Here is a 17,731-nt window from a genome sequence, read left to right as displayed (position 1 = left end):
AACTACAGGTGACTCGAAATCCGGATTGCTTCGGTAAGCAAGCAAAAACAGAACATTATGTTTTCCGCCCCCCAAATTCTTTATTCGTGGCATATGTGCGGGGGAACCGAACCCTTTATGATCTTTTTGGCTATCGATCAAAGCATATGATGGGAAATCTGGTCCGTTTATCACGTTTCAGCTAAATAAGAAAAAAAAAAAAAGGTGGTTCATATTACGGCAATCATTACCTGATCTAGTCTTATCCTCAATTTATCTTTCTTATTTTAATATACCAACACTGCGGGACCCAGCCACTGCTTTAACTGTATGTCATTTCATTTTAATTGTTTAATAATAGCAGAAACCTCTCGTGATTCGCTTTGTACTATGTAGGTAGTCTTTAATCGGGAAAATCTAAACCTTTTTTCACGCGTGACAACACCCCCCAAACTATGATTGTGCTTCTGGGTAACGTATTCCTACATCATGAGACAATTGTTGTTGACCTCATCTAACAGGGGGTAATATTTAAAACTGTAAAGCTGATTGCATGCAGTAATATAAAATGCAACTGTTTCTTTTTTTTTTATTTTTTATTTATTTATTATTGTTCGTGTAATCTACTTGCGCAAAGTATCATAGTTTTGTTCAAACCATTCTACGGATTCCTTGATGGCAACATCAAAGGGAGTGAATTCAAAATCAGGGATATATTTCATCAATTTGTGGTTGTTGGCAGTCTTCTTGTATTGACCGTCGGCCTTGGTAGAATCAAACTAGAAACGTATTTTAGAAACTAATGCAATGTAAACGCACAGACTATTTAACTTACGGCATATTCTCCCTTGAAATCCATGGCCTTAACAATACCGTCAGCAACATCCTTGATAGAAACTTCGTCCTCCTCACCAACAGATAAAATAATGGGATCAATTTCTTCGTACTCTCTCAAGACCCAAATAAAGAGCTTGGCTAAATCACGAGAGTAAATGAATTGACGAAGAGGCTTACCAGAACCCCAAACAACAAAGGGAGTGTTGTTTTCTAAATTGCTATTTTAGTAAAAGTTTTTTTTTTTTTTTACAGCTTATATGTATGGCTTACTCTTTGCAAGGTAACACTTGTGTGTTAAACCGGGTAAAACGTGGGAACCTTCGAGTTCATAATTGTCATGGGGGCCAAAGACGTTGGTGGGGATAACAGAGGTGAAGTGACAACCGAATTGCTCATTGTAGGCACTAAAATGATAAATATAGCGTTAAATAGGTTACACAACGCATAGAATGAAAAAAGCCCACTTACTGGTTATAAACATCAATCATACGCTTACCATAAGCATAGCCAAAGTTAGAATCATGAGGAGGACCATCATGAACCATGGTTTCGTCAATAGGGTAGGTGGTCTTGTCAGGGAAAATACAGGTAGAAAGACAAGAAACAACCTTCTTAACCTATTTTTTACAGCATTAGTCACAATCAACACGTATAAAACCAAAACTTACATTGAATTCCTTGGATTGCCACAAGATGTTCTCGTTCATCATCATATTTTCACGTAAAAAGTCGAGCTTATACTTCATGTTCTTGAACAGACCACCAACCATCGCAGCCAAATGAATGACATGAGTAGGCTTGTACTTTTCAAAGATGGCCTTGACATCGGCTTCCTTTCTGTTCAAATTCCCAGACATGACATTAGTACAATCATCTCGGGAAAAAGCTACCCATTAACTTACCTCAAGTCACCATCTTTGGAAGACAAGAAGACCCACTTCTCGCCTTCTTTCTTGCCATAACGAGGGTTACTTTCGTTTTCAATAACCCACTTCACGGCCTCACCAACAAGACCAGAACCACCAGTAACGAGAATAACAGATTCAGACATTTTTTTTGTATTTGTCAGAAAGAAAAAAAAAGAAGATATAAAAATAAAAAACAAGCCCAACGCCCTTATTTAGAGGATTCTATTTTTGGAGCGCCAACTAAAAAAACAAGAAAATGATAGCCGTTTTGTGCAACATATTCTGGCTGTAACACTAGTTCCATGACAAATTCATAGTAATTGTCACAAATACAACCTTGCTTTTTTTTAGTCACTGACACGATGATTGTTTTTTGTCTTCTAGGTACTTTCACCTGTCAAAAAAAGAAAAATAAAAATAAAAAACTGTTTGACAGTTCGATAGCTCGACTAGCCCATTACTTTTATATCCAGTCGTAAATAAAAAACAATGTTTCTGCTGCTGCTTTGTTGTATATAGTGGAATATTTTATCGAATTTTGTGCCTTTTTTGTACTTGGGTAATCTAATTTCGGGATTTAGTTAATAGAGGATTTATAGTAATTCTGTTAGAGAATCATATATTTTAAGAGTGAGCTTAAAAATATGGCACTCCAATGTTATCACGGCTGGTAACTCAAAGGGTACCAGCGTTTTCTTCAGCAGCAAATATTATTGGACTATATATCGTAACTGCACAATTGATGTGAGAACCATGGTATACGATATCATGCTGATAAGTTTATCGGATATATGTAAAACTCATCAGAAGAACAGACAAAGTAGCTATTGAAACGTATTTACACTAGGATTTCATAATTCTATCCCAGCGATATGATAGTGTAACTATGTCAGAGAGCCATTAATGCTAAAACAATTCCATCAGAAGAAAGGCACTACAAGTTATTAGACCAAAGAAACAAATATCGCTATGACAAATACTGTTTTCCTTAGGAACAAGAATTATTATCATTGCTACTATCATTTATTTGGCCAAAACCTTTGATTTACCTAGAAACTGATTTTTTTTTTCTTGGAACTTTTTTTCTTCTCGTTTAAAAAAAAAAAAATTCGCCTGAACATAAAGTGAATCTGTTCCATAGAAAATATTGAAATATATAAATTTAATGTCAAAACTGCCAAGTCCAGAAAAAAAAAAGCGGAAGTTCAAAGTCAATCATTTCACTTGGCTCAATAAAAACATGCATCTTGTCTGCTGTTGTCCCTACAGTTTTATTTATTAGTTCATGCACAGTTTCAGACATAAGAGCTCATATGATATATATACATTAATTGACATCATAAATAAAGTCGCGCTTGTTTCATAAGACTGATAGGAGAGAAGGACGCTGCTATATTAGTGAAAAAGGAAACGAGGGCGCGTAATCTTTTTTGTGTTACCATCTGTATAAACATGAAGACCACTGAAAGCTAACTGTGATTAATTCCTTGACCATTTACAGATACATATTTAAGTATTACAAGTGTGTTGAGGGAGCCGAAATATTATATATATCATATAAATATATAATATGCATGCTTCCATTCTTATCATCAATATTGCTGTAAAATTGCGTATATGATTACACGTTTTTGTCGAGCATAATATGATGCCATATAAAGAGTCGGTTGTTAAATATAACGTATTGTTTGCCGACAGGTCTGGCTATTATAAAGTTTTGTTTGAGCACGGGCATTGTCAGACATAAGGGCATTTACCGTTTTTTTCTGTATAAATTCACGACAAAACTGAATTATAAATAAAAAGCGGGAAAACAAATAATTGGGCTGAGGTACTCGACATCATTCATAGTTTTCGTATTTTTTTTTGGTGATGGACACCCACTCTCTACATCACCTCTTCCCTTATATCACCTATTAACTCTTAGTTGTATACGAGTAAAATAAAACAAGGTATTCATCCGAATATATGTATTGCCTATCGGAAAAAGGATTGGGCTTTGAGGGGAAACGAGCATTATTCCAGCTTGATTCTCCGCCGGGAACGATGACGTGGTGGTTAATTTTGTTTGTGAAAAGAAAAAAGATCCGCCTCTTCCTACTTCTCGTCGTGTCCTCTTGTCTGCACTTTTTTTTCTTTCTAAACTTGTGATTTATACAAGAATTAAACAAGAAGAGTATAAAGACATCTATTGTAAGAAGCGGGATAGAAAGACATCATTGCTTATAAAACATACTCATCCTTTTTTTTCTTTCTTTTTTTTTTCCTTTGGGCTCAATAGTACACACACACAAAAGATGGCAGAGCAACTTCCTATTAAATTCCAAGAGCATGCGCAAGTAAGTTTTAAAACTCGGGGGGTGTTAGATGAACAAGGCGGAAGTGAGCTCTATTCGAAGGCTCCATCTGGCAACATGAATTCATTTTAAACTGACCTTTTTATTGAACTAGTTGCAAAATCTTGGCGTCAATGCAGCCAGCATTGGGTTCAACACTTTAACCATGGAATCGGACAGATTTATTTGTGTTCGTGAACAAGTTAATAACCAAAACCAAGTAGTCATTATCGACTTGCTTCCCAATGAAGATATCATTCGTCGCCCTATTACCGCAGACTCTGTTATCATGCATCCCAAAGAGAAAATCATGGCTCTCAAAGGTAAATAATCTCAATATGAAGTATTAAGGAAAATAAATAATTAATCACAAAATTTATCAAGCCCAAAGACAACTTCAAGTTTTCAACCTCGATACCAAACAAAAGCTTAAAGCACACATGATGAATGAAGATGTATTATTCTGGAAATGGTTGGACCTTAGCACAATTGGTCTTGTCACTGACCAATACGTGTATCGTTGGTCTATTTATGATGATGCCCCACCCGCCAAGATTTTCGAGAGACATGTCAGTTTAGTGGGTTGTCAAATTATCAACCTCCGTGCTTCTTCTGACGAAAAGTGGTATGTACTTGTCGGTATTTCAGCAAAGGATAATCGTGTAGCTGGTTCGATGCAACTCTATTCCAAGGAGCGTGGTGTCAGTCAACCTATCGAAGGTCATGCTGCTGCATTTGCTGAAATCAGCTTAGAGAATTCAGTAGCTCCTACAAAACTCTTTACTTTTGCTGTTCGTTCTGCAAACGGAAGTGCAAAGGTAAAATATACTAAACTCAGCTTGTCACACCCCGCCCATATTAATCTTTTTTTGAATAATAGCTTCAAATTATCGAAGTCGATCATAACGCCGGTAACCCTCCCTATCAAAAGAAGGCTGTTGAGGTATTCTTCCCTCCCGAGTCTGCTACTGATTTCCCCGTCGCTATGCAAATTAGTCACAAATACGGTGTCATCTTTTTGGTCACCAAGATGGGTTTCATTCATCTTTATGATCTTGAGACTGGTTCTTGTATCTACATGAACAGAATTAGTAACGAAACCATTTTCGTTACTGCTGAATATGCACCTACTTCTGGTATTATTGGTGTTAATAAGAAGGGTCAAGTAAGTTTTTTTTTCTCATTTGTTTGTGTTATGAGCGAGAGAGAGAGCGATAAATAGAGCTTAACTATAACTTTATTGTAGGTACTTTCAGTTTCTCTTGACGAAAACAACATTATTCCTTACATCATCAACAACTTGCAAAACACAGAATTGGCCCTCAAATTAGCCTCTCGTGGTGGACTTTCTGGTGCTGATGACTTGTACGTTGCTCGTTTCAATCAATTGTTCAGTACGGGTGCTTTTGGTGAAGCTGCCAAGGTTGCTGCCAATTCTCCCAGAGTAAGTGCTCATCACCTTTTTTTTTTTCGAAGTATAACGATGTGAAACTAACGCAAATACCGTAGGGTATTCTTCGTACAGCCGAAACCATTGAAAAGTTCAGACAAATCCCTGTCGTTCCCAACCAACTCCCACCTATTTTACAATACTTTGGTACACTTTTAGAAAAGGGTGTGCTCAACAAGTTTGAATCTATTGAACTCGCCAAACCTATTCTTCAACAAAACCGTAAACCTCTTTTGGAGAAATGGTTAAAGGAAGACAAGTTGACCTGTAGTGAGGAACTTGGTGATTTCGTCAAGAACTATGATACGCTTTTAGCTTTATCCGTTTATTTGCGTGCCGAGGTTCCTAACAAGGTCGTATTATGTATGGCTGAAAACCGTCAATTCGACAAGATCTTGGCTTATGCAAAGACAGTAGGATATTCTCCTGATTATGCTTCTTTGCTTTATAACATTGCCCGTACCGAACCCGATAAGGCTGCCGAATTCGCTACATCCCTTGCTAACGATGAAAGTGGTCCCTTAATCGAACCCGAGAAGGTAGTGGATGTGTTCCAATCTCAAAACATGATCCCCCAAGCTACTTCTTTCCTTTTGGATTACTTGAAGGGTAACAGAGAAGAAGATGCCGCTCTTCAAACCCGTGTGCTTGAAATGAACTTAGTACATGCTCCCCAAGTTGCTGATGCTATTATGGGTACTGGTATGCTCACTCACTATGACCGTGTTGTTATTGGTAACTTGTGCGAAAAGGCCGGTTTATACCAACGTGCTCTTGAACATTATACCGATATTCACGATATTAAACGTATCATCCCTTATACTCATCAAATGACCGCTGAATGGCTCGTCAACTACTTTGGTAACCTCTCTGTTGAACAAACATTGGAATGCTTAAAGGAGATGCTCAGTAACAACCTTCGTCAAAACTTGCAAATCGTTGTCCAGATCGCTATCAAATACTCCGAACAACTTCAACCTCATAATTTGATCGAGCTCTTTGAATCTTTCAAGAGTAATGAAGGTCTTTACTATTACCTTGGTTCTATTGTTAATGTCAGTCAAGATCCTCTTGTTCACTACAAATATATTCAAGCTGCTTGTCGTACCGGTAATGTCCGTGAGGCAGAACGTATCTGTCGTGAAAGTACATACTACGATCCCGAAAAGGTCAAGAACTTTTTAAAGGAAGCCAAGTTAAGCGATCAACTTCCTCTCATCATTGTTTGTGATCGTTTCAACTTTGTACATGATCTTGTGCTTTACCTTTACCACAACAACTTACAAAACTTTATCGAGACCTACGTCCAAAAGGTAAACCCTACCCGTACTCCCGAAGTTATTGGTGGTCTCTTGGATGTTGGTTGTGATGAAGATACCATCAAGAACTTACTCTTATCTGTTCAAGGTGATTTACCTGTTGATAAACTTTGTGAAGAAGTTGAGCAAAGAAACAGATTGAAGTTACTCTTACCCTGGTTGAACATGCGTGTTACTGCTGGTAGCACTGATCCCGAAGTCTATAACGCTTTAGCCAAGATCTACATTGATACCAACAATAACCCTGAACCTTTCCTCAAGGAAAATGAGTTCTATAACCCTCGTATCATTGGTAAATACTGCGAGAAGAGAGATCCTTATTTGGCCTATATCTGTTACGAAAAGGGTCAATGTGATTATGAGTTGATTCATATCACCACCGAAAACAGCATGTTCAAGCATCAAGCGCGTTATCTCGTCCATCGTCGTGATCAAGCTCTCTGGGCCACCGTGCTTACCGAGAACAATGAACATCGTCGTGAATTGATTGATCAAATTGTTGCTACTGCTCTCCCTGAATGTACTGATCCCGATGATGTTTCAAGCACCGTCAAGGCCTTCATGTCTGCCAACTTGCCCAATGAGTTGATCGAACTCTTGGAAAAGATTGTACTGGAAAACAGTGCCTTTAACGATAACAAGACCCTTCAAAACTTGTTGATCTTTACTGCTGTTAAGGCCGATCCTTCTCGTGTTATGGATTACATTAATCGCCTTGATAACTTTGATGCTTCTGATGTTGCTGAAGTTTGTATCGGCGAGAACTTGTTTGAAGAAGCCTTCACCATCTACAAGAAGCACAATGTTGATGTCAATGCTATTGATGTTTTGATTGAAAAAATCAATGATCTTGATCGTGCTTATGAGTTTGCTGAACGTTCCGATAAGCCCGAGGTCTGGAGCAAGCTTGCCAAAGCCCAATTATCTCAAATGCGTGTCAAGGAAGCTATTGATTCCTACATCCGTGCTGGAGATATGTCTAACTACATGGAAGTCTGCAGCAACGCTACTATGGATAACAAGTTTGAAGATCTTGTCCGTTACTTACAAATGGCTCGTAAACAATCCCGTGAACCCTATATCGAGACCGAGTTGTTATACGCCTTTGCTAAAACAGATCGCTTAGCTGATTTAGAAGATTTCTTGGCTAGTCCCAATATTGCCTCTATCCAGGAAGTAGGTGATCGTTGTTTCCGTGGTGGTATGTACGAAGCTGCCAAGATCTTGTACAGCAGTATCTCCAACCATGCTAGTTTGGCTCAAACCTTGGTCCACTTAAAGGATTACCAAGGTGCTGTTGATTGTGCTCGTAAGGCCAACTCTACCAAGGTCTGGAAGGAAGTCAATGCTGAATGTATCAAGCAACGTGAATTCCGTTTGGCCCAAATCTGTGGTCTTCATATTGTTGTACATGCTGAAGATTTAGATGAGCTTGTCAAGACTTATGAGAAGAACGGTTACTTTGAGGAGATTATTAAGTTATTGGAAGCTGGTTTAGGTTTGGAGAGAGCCCATATGGGTATGTTCACCGAACTCGCCATTCTTTATAGTAAGTATGCTCCTGATCAAATGATGGAACATCTCAAGCTTTATGTGTCTCGTATCAACATGCCCAAGGTCATTCGTGCTTGTGCTGATGTTCACTTATGGCGCGAGCTTGTCTTCCTCTATGTCAACTATGATGAATATGATAACGCTGTTACTGCCATGATGGATCACTCTGTTGATTCTTGGGAACACAGTGCTTTCAAGGAAATTATTGTCAAAGTGTCCAACATTGAATTATACTACAAGGCACTCAAGTTCTATCTTGCTGAACAACCTTTATTATTGAACGATTTGCTCTCTGTTCTTGTTCCCCGTATTAAGCACACACGTGTTGTTCAAATCTTTGAAAAGTCAGATAACATTCCTTTGATCAAGCAATACTTGATCTCTGTTCAAGATACCAATAACAAGGACGTCAATACTGCATTAAACGAACTTTATATCGAAGAGGAAGACTTTGAAGCATTGCGTGATTCTATTGACCGTCATGATAACATTGATCCTGTCGATCTTGCCAAGCGTTTAGAGAAGCATGATTTATTAGAGTTCCGTCGTATTGCCGCACATCTTTATAAGCGAAACAGAAGATGGAGACAATCTATTGCCCTTTCAAAGGAAGACAGATTATTCAAGGATGCTATGGAAACTGCCGCTGAATCCAAGGATCGCGAAGTTGCTGAAGAACTCTTGCAATACTTTATTGAGGTTGGTAAGCGTGAATGCTTTGCTGCTATGCTCTACACTTGTTATGACTTGATGAGACCCGACGTTGTTATGGAGTTGTCATGGAGACATGGCTTGAACGACTTTGCTATGCCTTATATGATCAATACCATGAAGGAACAATTCACAAAGGTCTCTGTTCTTGAAAACGAAATGAACTCACTTAAAGAAAAGGTCGCTAAGCAAGAAACCAATAATGAAAATGGTTAGTTTTTTTTTTATTGTTCTTTTACCAAAAAAAGAAATTTTTTTATTAATCCTTTCTTTTTCCTTTTATCAGCTCCAGCAGTACCAATGGGTGGTATGGGAAATCCTCTTATGTTGACAGCACCTGGTAGTGGTATGATGCCTCAAAACTCACCAATGATGACTGGCGCATCTTATTCACCAAACCAATTTGGTGGCTTCTAAGTTTTTATGCTACAAAAAAAAAAAAAAACCCAAAAATTTTATCACCATTTCTATATAATTAAATAATTTTCATTTAAAAAGACTAAAAAAAAAAAAAATTGGGTTTCTTCTCTTTTCTTTACAAAAAAAAAAAAAAAAAAAAAAATGATTGCTAGAAGCAGTTTAAAAACGCTGTGCAGCCGAACAAAATTTGGTCAATTATCTAAACGGTTCTATTCACATAATGATAACAAAAACCAGAAACAAGTGAAAGCAGAAAAAAAGACTCGTGCGCCCGATATACCTTCATTTATGCCAGTTGTAAATATTCCAGTTGCGGAATTAGCTCACAATGCCTTTTACTCATTGCATCGACCTTTACTTGGACTCTCCATACCACAACCTTTCTTAGTAGGCGACATTGTAGGACAAATAAAAGAAGAAAACGAAAGTTATTGTAAGTAAAGCGAGACGAAAAAGGGGTCATTTTTTATTTTGATAACTGATAATTCGATCCTATAAACAGCGGAAGAGGCAATTTTACAATACATGATGAGTCTTAAACCATTTCAACCTCCCACACTGGAACCACCTACAAATCAAAGCACATCGACACTCACAGTGGAAGTAGATCCATCTTATTTCATGAATCACAATAATAATCATGATGAAATCGCAGATTATCTAACCGCTATGCAAGAAAAATTGGATTTTCTATATGATGAAAAATCAAAAAGGAAATGCATGTCACCATCCACAAAGAAAAAGACGACAAAACGATTAAGAAAACGCAAAGGTTTTTTTGAGAAAAATTAAGCGTGTATTTTGGCTTATTTGTAATATATTTTATTCCCTCTAATAAAAAAAAAAAAAAAAAACGTATGATTTTTGACATTTAAACCTTGTGATTGCATGACCCCCAACAAATGAATTTTATTTTTATTTTTATTGTCTATCTAAAATTTATATTACTTTGTAGCTTCATTAGCAGCTTGTGCAGCACTAGCTCCGTCATCTTCTTTAGCTACTCGAACAGCTTCAATGGCCTCTTTTGCGGCATGTGCTCCATCTTCTTCTTTAGCTACTCGAACAGCTTCTTGTGCTTCCTTGGCAGCAGAAATTCCGTCATCTTCTTTTGCTACGCGGACGGCTTCCTTAGCGTCTTTTGCAGCGGAGATTCCTTCCTCTTTCTTAGTGGCATTCTTCTTTCCTTCCTTCTTTGTTTCTTCACCTTCCTTAGATTCTTCTTCGTTCGTTGTTTCTTGGGTACCTTCCTTGGCCTCTCTGGCCTTCTTGGACTTTCTCTTTCTTGACTTTTTCTTGGGGGCAACTGGAGGTGGAGTAGCGGCTTCTTCTTCCTCCTCGGAGTCTTTATTAGATGAAAGTTTTCTCTCCGATGTCTTTTCAGACGTGGCAGCAGAGACATGGATAGGACGTCCTTGAACTTCAATATTTACAAACTCTTTCAAAACTTTGTTCATTTCATCCACCGTCTTTAACTCTACAAACCCGTAACCCTTGGAACGACCACTATGAAAATGTGTCAGATTTTTTTTTTCTTATTTTTTTAAGCATGGGTCTTTTTTTTTTTTTTTTTTTCTTCTTTTTACCTTCTTTGTATGGCAACAAGTGCAGACTCGACTTGATAATCTTTAAACAAGTCGGATAAATCCATCATGGTAATATCGAGTGGAAGATTTGCAACGAATACAGAAGTTTTAGGTTTTTCATTACTTGTGGCAGGTGTGATTTCGGCCTAAAGTAGTACAGAAAAGTTAGCACAATCATTTATGCAAAAAAAAAAAAAAAAAAAAATTAGACTTTACGGATTTACGCGACTTCTTGTTCTTTCTCTTCTTTCTCTTTTCAGGCTGATGAGGCTCTTGTTGCTTTGCAAGTTGCACGCTAATCTCACGTCCGTCCAACTCCTTTTTATCAAGATTCTTTACAGCCTTGTCGGCTTCTTCAGATGTATTAAACGCAACAAACCCAAATCCTTTGGGTCTTGATCCTTTTTTAACAATCACTGTATCCACACTACAAAATACGTCATTGAGGATGAGTTTCATTTTTTTTTTTTTTTTTTTTTTTTCTGATGGGCTTATCATTCAAACTTACACTTCACCGGCGTTGCTAAAGAAATCTTTGATGCTTTCTTCAGTTGACGTGAAGCTCAAGTTTCCAATAAACACCTAAAATTGAGCCTTGTAAATAACCTTTTATCAAAATAGCTACCATTTTTTTTCTCTTACCTTGTGTGTCTCTGTTTCGCTTGCAGGCTCCTGTTCATTTTTCTCAGTAGCAGGCTCTTTGTCAGCAGGCTTTTTTTCAGTAGGCTTTTGCTCAGTAGGCTTTTGCTCAGTAGACTTTTGCTCAGTAGGCTTTTGTTCAGTAGGCTTTTGCTCAGTAGGCTTTTGTTCAGTAGGTGCAGACATTCTAAGAAAACGTTAGTCAATGGATTTACAAAATTTATATTATTATTATTTAAACATTTACTTTTTTTTTCTACAAAATTTTAGAGTGGAGAAAAAGGAAAATTGACATTGACTCTGTTTTTGCTTTTTAAAGAATTCATGCTTGGGGTTAAAAAAAAATATCGATGACGAGACGCGGAAATTGATGTTTGATACGTCATTTTAACGTTTACAAAAATGTTTCCCCATGAATGTTTGGATCACCGCGATCTACAAAAAAGTCCGTCAATTACGTAATCAAAGCTTCCTTATTATTATTGTGGAGCCATGTGTAACTTTGCTCTTTTTTGCACTCAATCTTCTTCAGTGAAAAGCACTTTTCTAGGTTACACGTGCAAATGTATTACTGTTTTTACGTGCAACCTCAGATTTCTATTGTTTAGTTACTCATAGCTTAAAATTAAGTGTAGAACAGCTATTTTTTTGTCACACTAGTTAAAGAACTCCAACCACACTTGAATTATGGCCTTTAACCAAGAAGATGAGCAAACTAGCCTATTCTAAAAGTAAATTCTGCGTTGCCTTTTGCTGTGAAAAAACCAAATTTCCAAGAAATAAAGCAAAGCACATTTAATGCGGCAATGGGTATTTTACTTTGATTAAGCAGCTAATTTTGAGTCTGCAATTACTTTTTTAAAAGTGACCGGTATGTCATTCGCCTTTCACACTAAAATCACTTCTGTCACAATCAATTAGTAATAAATTTCTTATTGCTGCTCACATATTCTCCATGTAATGAGCTGCCTTGAGACTGGATATAATTATCGGGCTATAAGTGAGGGGTTCCAATTTATAAACAGTTTAAAAAGATCAAGTAAACCTTTAATTAGTATTTCTTGGTCGTCCATCATCAATCAAGAATGGTAAACCACCTTCCATGCGTAATAAAACGTCTATTGCAAACATACAAAAGGATAAAGAAGAAAAGAAGTAAAGTGTCAGAGTTAATTGAGCTAAAATATATCTCTGTTTAAGAAACACGTGACGCCAAACAAGTGCTATTTATACTTATTAAAGGGGCTCCTCTAACCTTAACCGAGGTTATCAAGTTTTGAATCCGTTTTGACGCCCTGGACAATGGTCATCTGTAAAATACCATAGCAACTGCACCTACCGCCAAAAACCTAATGATAAAATATTTACTGCGTATTCATGTTGGCTGTCAATTAGTTAGTTTAAAATGTTTACATGCATTGTTTTATTAAACGATGTAAACAAAACGCCCTGGGGAACTTTAAACAACGACATGCAAGTTACAAAATTAAAGCGATTCGTCATTTTATGCTGTGAACAGATAGGGTGCGAATATTAGATATACCGAGATTTCATCTCAGGTAGTATGGTTAGCTCGATTTTTTAAATAAAAACACGACCAAAGCTATACCAACCAAGTCAGGAGACCCCCAGACAACAAGGTAACACGAAATAACCGATTGTGCCTAGAGATTTATTAATTTTTTCTTCCCAAAATTTTTCCCTTATTTCCCTTCACATACTACATAAATAATGTATTCAGAAAGTGAAGCAGCTCCAAAGCATTGGAGTATTCGACAAGCAAACAGTCGACTTCACGCATACGGCTTACAAACGGCATTGGAAAACGATTTAAATAGAAAAGTGCAAGATGAGGAAAAAAATGTACATCACGGTTTAGCTATACCACTTACAGAACTCAACTCAAGTTCTGAAGCCACGTTTGCATCTGCAACAAACCCATACCTTGCAGGTGCTTCCGAGATTCAACAACCAAGTAGAACACCAGCTCATCGTAGCCTGAGACATAAAACATATGGCTTCCAAGATCCCTTTGCCGTTGCACCCATGGAGGCATGGCAAGAAATTAAAGATTATAATCTAAGAGTTAATGGATTACCAACCCTCGATCAAATGATGAGATTACACACTTATAGCCCCTTAACTCAGTCCAATTTCGCTGCCTTTTTAAGAAGAAGAAACGTACATCAAAATCTAAATTTCTTGATGGAGCTTGAAACACATGATAAATTATGGAGAGCGTATCTACAGAGTATCGATAGACAGAACCGACAAAGACTATCGAGGTTTCTAGAATCTGCAGCAGAAAAGGAACAAAACAAACAACCTATGAGTCCGATAGTAGCAACTCATTCTTATGTTGAAACACCCGATACAGATGACCTATTGACACCGTTACCACCACAACCAACAACACCCATCACACCAAACACACCAAGATCATTAAACGATGGCTACGCTTCACGTAGTACAGATAAATCATTAAATAGACATGATCTCGTTCAAAATGCCACTCGAATCTATAGAACTTATTGTTCTCCATTAATGGATGCCGCACAGACAATTCATTTACCTGACGATCATCGAAGAGCCCTGGAAGAGCTAATTGAAATAAATGAAAGACCAGAGCCCATCGTATTTGATTCAGCAAGAGCTCACGTATTCGAAATACTCAACGTATTCTATTATCCATTGTTTGTTGATAGTGTACTTTATAAAAATATCTCGATTGGCTTCTCAAGATTATTACTCGCTTTCGGTATAATCATCTTGACCTTGGCCCTTTCAATAGAATTTTCATTGATATTCTTAGATGCTGGTCATTCATGGTTGCCTTTGATTCCCTTCTTTTTTGGTTGGACCATGTTAATTACCAGTCTAACTGAATTCGCATGGTTCTTTGGTATATTTAGCATATGGTACGTAAATCATGTTCTATTATAATCTTTCTTTCTTTCTAACGTCTTCCTCTTTTCTTCTTGTTTATTGCCACAGTGAGATACAGCTATTTGTCTATTCTGATATTCAGGATGTCACGGTGAAAAAACTACATCGTAAACGTGCATGGCTCTGGTTAGCCGCCATTATTGTACTATCTATTGTGTCAACCCTCATTTTTATCTTCATTCCATCCCATCGTTTATAATTTAATTTACCATCCAACATTTAATCTACTACTTGTACTTCATATTTAATAAACAGCGGTTTCATGGTGACAAAAATAAAAATAAAAAAGTAGGGATATCTGATCATATATGCCTGCATAGATACCATTAGTATTTTACAGTAACTTAACAATTTTGCTCCGTATGTCCTTGTATTAATAAAACTCATGCCGCATGAATGATCTGAAACCAGTTATGTTTATAAGATATTGAAATACCTGCTGCACATATTTTTTCTTGATTGTAAAATGTAACCATACAGTTTTTTTTTAGTTTGGGTGCCGTGATTTTATGCTGAAGAGGCATCTTTTTTGGTTGACGTTTAATTTTTCCAAATAAAGCAAATATGAAATTTGTGTTTCTTTTGTGTTCAGATCAAATCTTCTTGAGCTTGGAGTGTTGCTTTAAATAGACACATGTACAAAATCAACTAGGACTAAAACGAGTGTTTGCTTTCTTAAAAGCTAATGCAAACTTACACATTGAAATTAAAAGTTAACTTATTATTGGTAGAGCTCAGGTTTCAGTCAATTGCATCCTGATAATTACTGAGTATAATCATTACCTTTGACCCTAGTTACTCAGAGTTTCATCAAGATCGTTGCCAATGATTTTAACCTCTTTCTCTGCTATACAAAACTATGCTTATTTAGTTGAGCGGCCCTTTATACATTTATAGTCATTTTTTATCGAGCTAAAGTATAAAGACCGTTCATAAGATGGATTATATAACGAACATGTGCTTTCTATTTTGCCTTGCAGAAAAAATCCAATGTTGTTCACCCGTCCTGAATCTCCTACAAGGTCTCAGGAGAGGTGAGGGTATCCAGAGCTGTAGAAATTGTCTTGTAGGAGAGATTCCTCAGTAAAAAAAAAAAAAAAACTTTCTACTGAATCTAATTAAAGCTATTGTATTGATAGCCCAAGTATTGATTCAGCATGATATTGGACAGTGTAATATCTCCAAGGGGTCAGATATATGAGGTAGGATTTTTAAAATAGGCCAATGAAAGACAGCAGGAAATTTAAAAATGAACAGTCCCGGTGCTCTACCGGACAACTACCGGACTTTTATGCCGGAATGGATGTGTGGGAGGGAAGGAAAAAAATTAGCCAAAAGGGTCAGAAGCACCAGCAATGAATTAAAACCTCCTTTCAAAACCCTTCAATTAAGCGGGACATCTATCCATCATGGTAAATATATGAATCCATCCATCCCTACCCCCATATTTCAGCAATCCCCAGCAAAAAGCTATTACAAACGAAAAGACGAAACATCAATTAAAATGGAATAACGAGCAAAAATACAATGTCGAATGGGGGAAGAGGGATGGACCTTGTCTTATTATGATTTGCTAATTAAAAACCCATTGTATAGACTTGTAAGAGAAGAAACAATGGTCGTAACAAGCACGGTCGTGGCCACAACAAGGTCGTCCGTTGCATCAACTGTTTCCGTTGTGTCCCCAAGGATAAGGCTATCAAGAGATTCACCATCCGTAACATGGTTGAAGCTGCTGCCGTCCGTGATCTCCAAGAGGCTTCCATCTACGAGGGTAAGCAATAACAGAAAGCATGTACAATTTGACAAGCGTGTTAATTTTTTTTTTGTTCGAAATAATTAGAATATGCCATCCCCAAGTTGTACGTCAAGCTCCACTACTGTATCTCTTGTGCTATTCACGCTCGTGTTGTTCGTGTCCGTTCTGCTGTTGACCGTAAGAACCGTCTTCCTCCTCCCAGATTCAGATTCCAAAAGGTAAATTTTAAGTGTATATATATCAAGCATTTAGAGTGACATGTATATTAATGTTTATTGTATCTTGTGTAGAAGGCTTAAATCATTACGGTTTAAAATGACTTTTTTTTCTCTCCCACAACTTTTTTAATAAACCATTAAAATTGACACACTTAAAAAAAAAAAAAACCTCTTTGTATTTTTTGACGTGCCTTGTTTCTGTTACACACACACACACTTTTTATATTTTATTTTATTTAATGTTTTTACTTTTGAAAAGCGTAGATGGTTTATTCAATCGATGTATTCGAAGATGACGTCGAAGATTACTCTGAACACTAAATTTACGACCACAAGCAGGTTCAGTGCATTTAAATGGCTTCTCACCTGTATGAGAATAGGTATGAGTACGTAATGAAGACGGACGAGTAAAGGCTTTATCACAATAAGGGCAGACATATTTGCCAGGTTCTTCTTCTTCCTCTTCTTCATCAGGTATGGGAGAAGTGGGAGTGGTGGGAGAAGAAGGTCGAGTAATAGTGGTGGTAGGAGGAGGAGGAGGAGGAGGAAGACGAGGTCTGGGCGTTAAGTCTGAATAGGATCGTGAATGTGTTCTCTCTCTAGAAGGTTTACCAAGTGATAATGATTGCATTTGTAAAGGGAGATAAGCATTATTAGAAAGCGTATGTTCTGATGCATGTCTTCTATGACTATGAATCTTTGATTTCTTGGAATAATCTTCTTTAATGTTAATATCATCATGAACAATCCTATATAAAATCTGTTTCGTTACCAAGTAAACCAGGTCCTCCTTCCAACAAATCTTTGATTGAAGGTAAACTGGGTTTATGTTCGCCTTGATTGTTCATGTTTTGATTACATACGGGTCTAATCTACGCGCTTTTCTTTATATATGTATATCTTTTCTTTTTATATATATAAGAGAAAGAGAAAAGAACTGAAAAGTGCATTATTTTTATACTGAAATACCCTTTATCCCCGTGTAAAAAAAAAAGGAGAACAAAAAAAAAAAAAAATTCCCCTTTGTCTTCCCCACGTGGATCGGATGTTTAATGTATACAAGGCAGTA

General features: G+C 37.1%; 7 protein-coding genes across 7 annotated transcripts; 4 read left to right on the top strand and 3 right to left on the bottom strand.

The window, feature by feature from the left end:
• Window positions 1–511: 511 nt before the first annotated feature.
• On the bottom strand, window positions 512–2,200 carry EV154DRAFT_498266 (uncharacterized protein). The gene is made up of 7 exons (XM_051600341.1): window positions 2,112–2,200; window positions 1,719–2,043; window positions 1,485–1,653; window positions 1,285–1,433; window positions 1,087–1,220; window positions 815–1,026; window positions 512–758 (listed from the first exon to the last, which is right to left on the bottom strand). Exons 2-7 carry the CDS (start codon window positions 1,865–1,867, stop codon window positions 603–605), a joined length of 969 nt encoding a protein of 322 aa, XP_051461009.1. The 5' UTR covers window positions 1,868–2,043; window positions 2,112–2,200; the 3' UTR covers window positions 512–602.
• Window positions 2,201–3,768: 1,568 nt separating this feature from the next.
• EV154DRAFT_438050 (uncharacterized protein) lies at window positions 3,769–9,609 on the top strand. Its single transcript, XM_051596870.1, has 8 exons — window positions 3,769–3,917; window positions 4,006–4,063; window positions 4,176–4,383; window positions 4,445–4,878; window positions 4,941–5,225; window positions 5,307–5,504; window positions 5,570–9,305; window positions 9,381–9,609. Exons 2-8 carry the CDS (start codon window positions 4,022–4,024, stop codon window positions 9,509–9,511), a joined length of 5,034 nt encoding a protein of 1,677 aa, XP_051461008.1. The 5' UTR covers window positions 3,769–3,917; window positions 4,006–4,021; the 3' UTR covers window positions 9,512–9,609.
• Window positions 9,610–9,633: 24 nt separating this feature from the next.
• On the top strand, window positions 9,634–10,390 carry EV154DRAFT_498256 (uncharacterized protein). Its single transcript, XM_051600340.1, has 2 exons — window positions 9,634–9,947; window positions 10,017–10,390. The coding sequence occupies exons 1-2, from the start codon at window positions 9,656–9,658 to the stop codon at window positions 10,304–10,306; spliced, it is 582 nt and encodes a 193-aa protein (XP_051461007.1). The 5' UTR covers window positions 9,634–9,655; the 3' UTR covers window positions 10,307–10,390.
• Window positions 10,259–12,106, bottom strand: EV154DRAFT_81432 (uncharacterized protein). The gene is made up of 6 exons (XM_051607787.1): window positions 11,987–12,106; window positions 11,743–11,926; window positions 11,609–11,682; window positions 11,317–11,527; window positions 11,101–11,246; window positions 10,259–11,020 (listed from the first exon to the last, which is right to left on the bottom strand). Exons 2-6 carry the CDS (start codon window positions 11,923–11,925, stop codon window positions 10,459–10,461), a joined length of 1,176 nt encoding a protein of 391 aa, XP_051461006.1. The 5' UTR covers window position 11,926; window positions 11,987–12,106; the 3' UTR covers window positions 10,259–10,458.
• Window positions 12,107–13,431: 1,325 nt separating this feature from the next.
• EV154DRAFT_438043 (uncharacterized protein) lies at window positions 13,432–15,011 on the top strand. Its single transcript, XM_051596869.1, has 2 exons — window positions 13,432–14,657; window positions 14,734–15,011. Exons 1-2 carry the CDS (start codon window positions 13,471–13,473, stop codon window positions 14,882–14,884), a joined length of 1,338 nt encoding a protein of 445 aa, XP_051461005.1. The 5' UTR covers window positions 13,432–13,470; the 3' UTR covers window positions 14,885–15,011.
• Window positions 15,012–16,094: 1,083 nt separating this feature from the next.
• On the top strand, window positions 16,095–16,831 carry EV154DRAFT_578205 (40S ribosomal protein S26-A; the record flags this gene model as incomplete). Its single annotated transcript, XM_051606548.1, has 3 exons — window positions 16,095–16,097; window positions 16,282–16,459; window positions 16,529–16,831. 3 exons carry the CDS (start codon window positions 16,095–16,097, stop codon window positions 16,699–16,701), a joined length of 354 nt encoding a protein of 117 aa, XP_051461004.1. The 3' UTR covers window positions 16,702–16,831.
• A 20-nt stretch (window positions 16,832–16,851) lies between these two features.
• EV154DRAFT_498252 (uncharacterized protein) lies at window positions 16,852–17,679 on the bottom strand. The gene has a single exon (XM_051600339.1). The coding sequence runs from the start codon at window positions 17,291–17,293 to the stop codon at window positions 16,895–16,897; it is 399 nt and encodes a 132-aa protein (XP_051461003.1). The 5' UTR covers window positions 17,294–17,679; the 3' UTR covers window positions 16,852–16,894.
• Between the last annotated feature and the right edge of the window lie 52 nt (window positions 17,680–17,731).

This window comes from Mucor mucedo, assembly GCF_025094135.1.
Source record: "Mucor mucedo strain NRRL 3635 chromosome Unknown EV154scaffold_16, whole genome shotgun sequence".
Lineage (NCBI taxonomy): Eukaryota > Fungi > Mucoromycota > Mucoromycetes > Mucorales > Mucoraceae > Mucor > Mucor mucedo.
The sequence above is the reverse complement of the archived record's forward strand: the minus strand, read 5'-3'. Positions and strand labels throughout refer to the sequence as shown.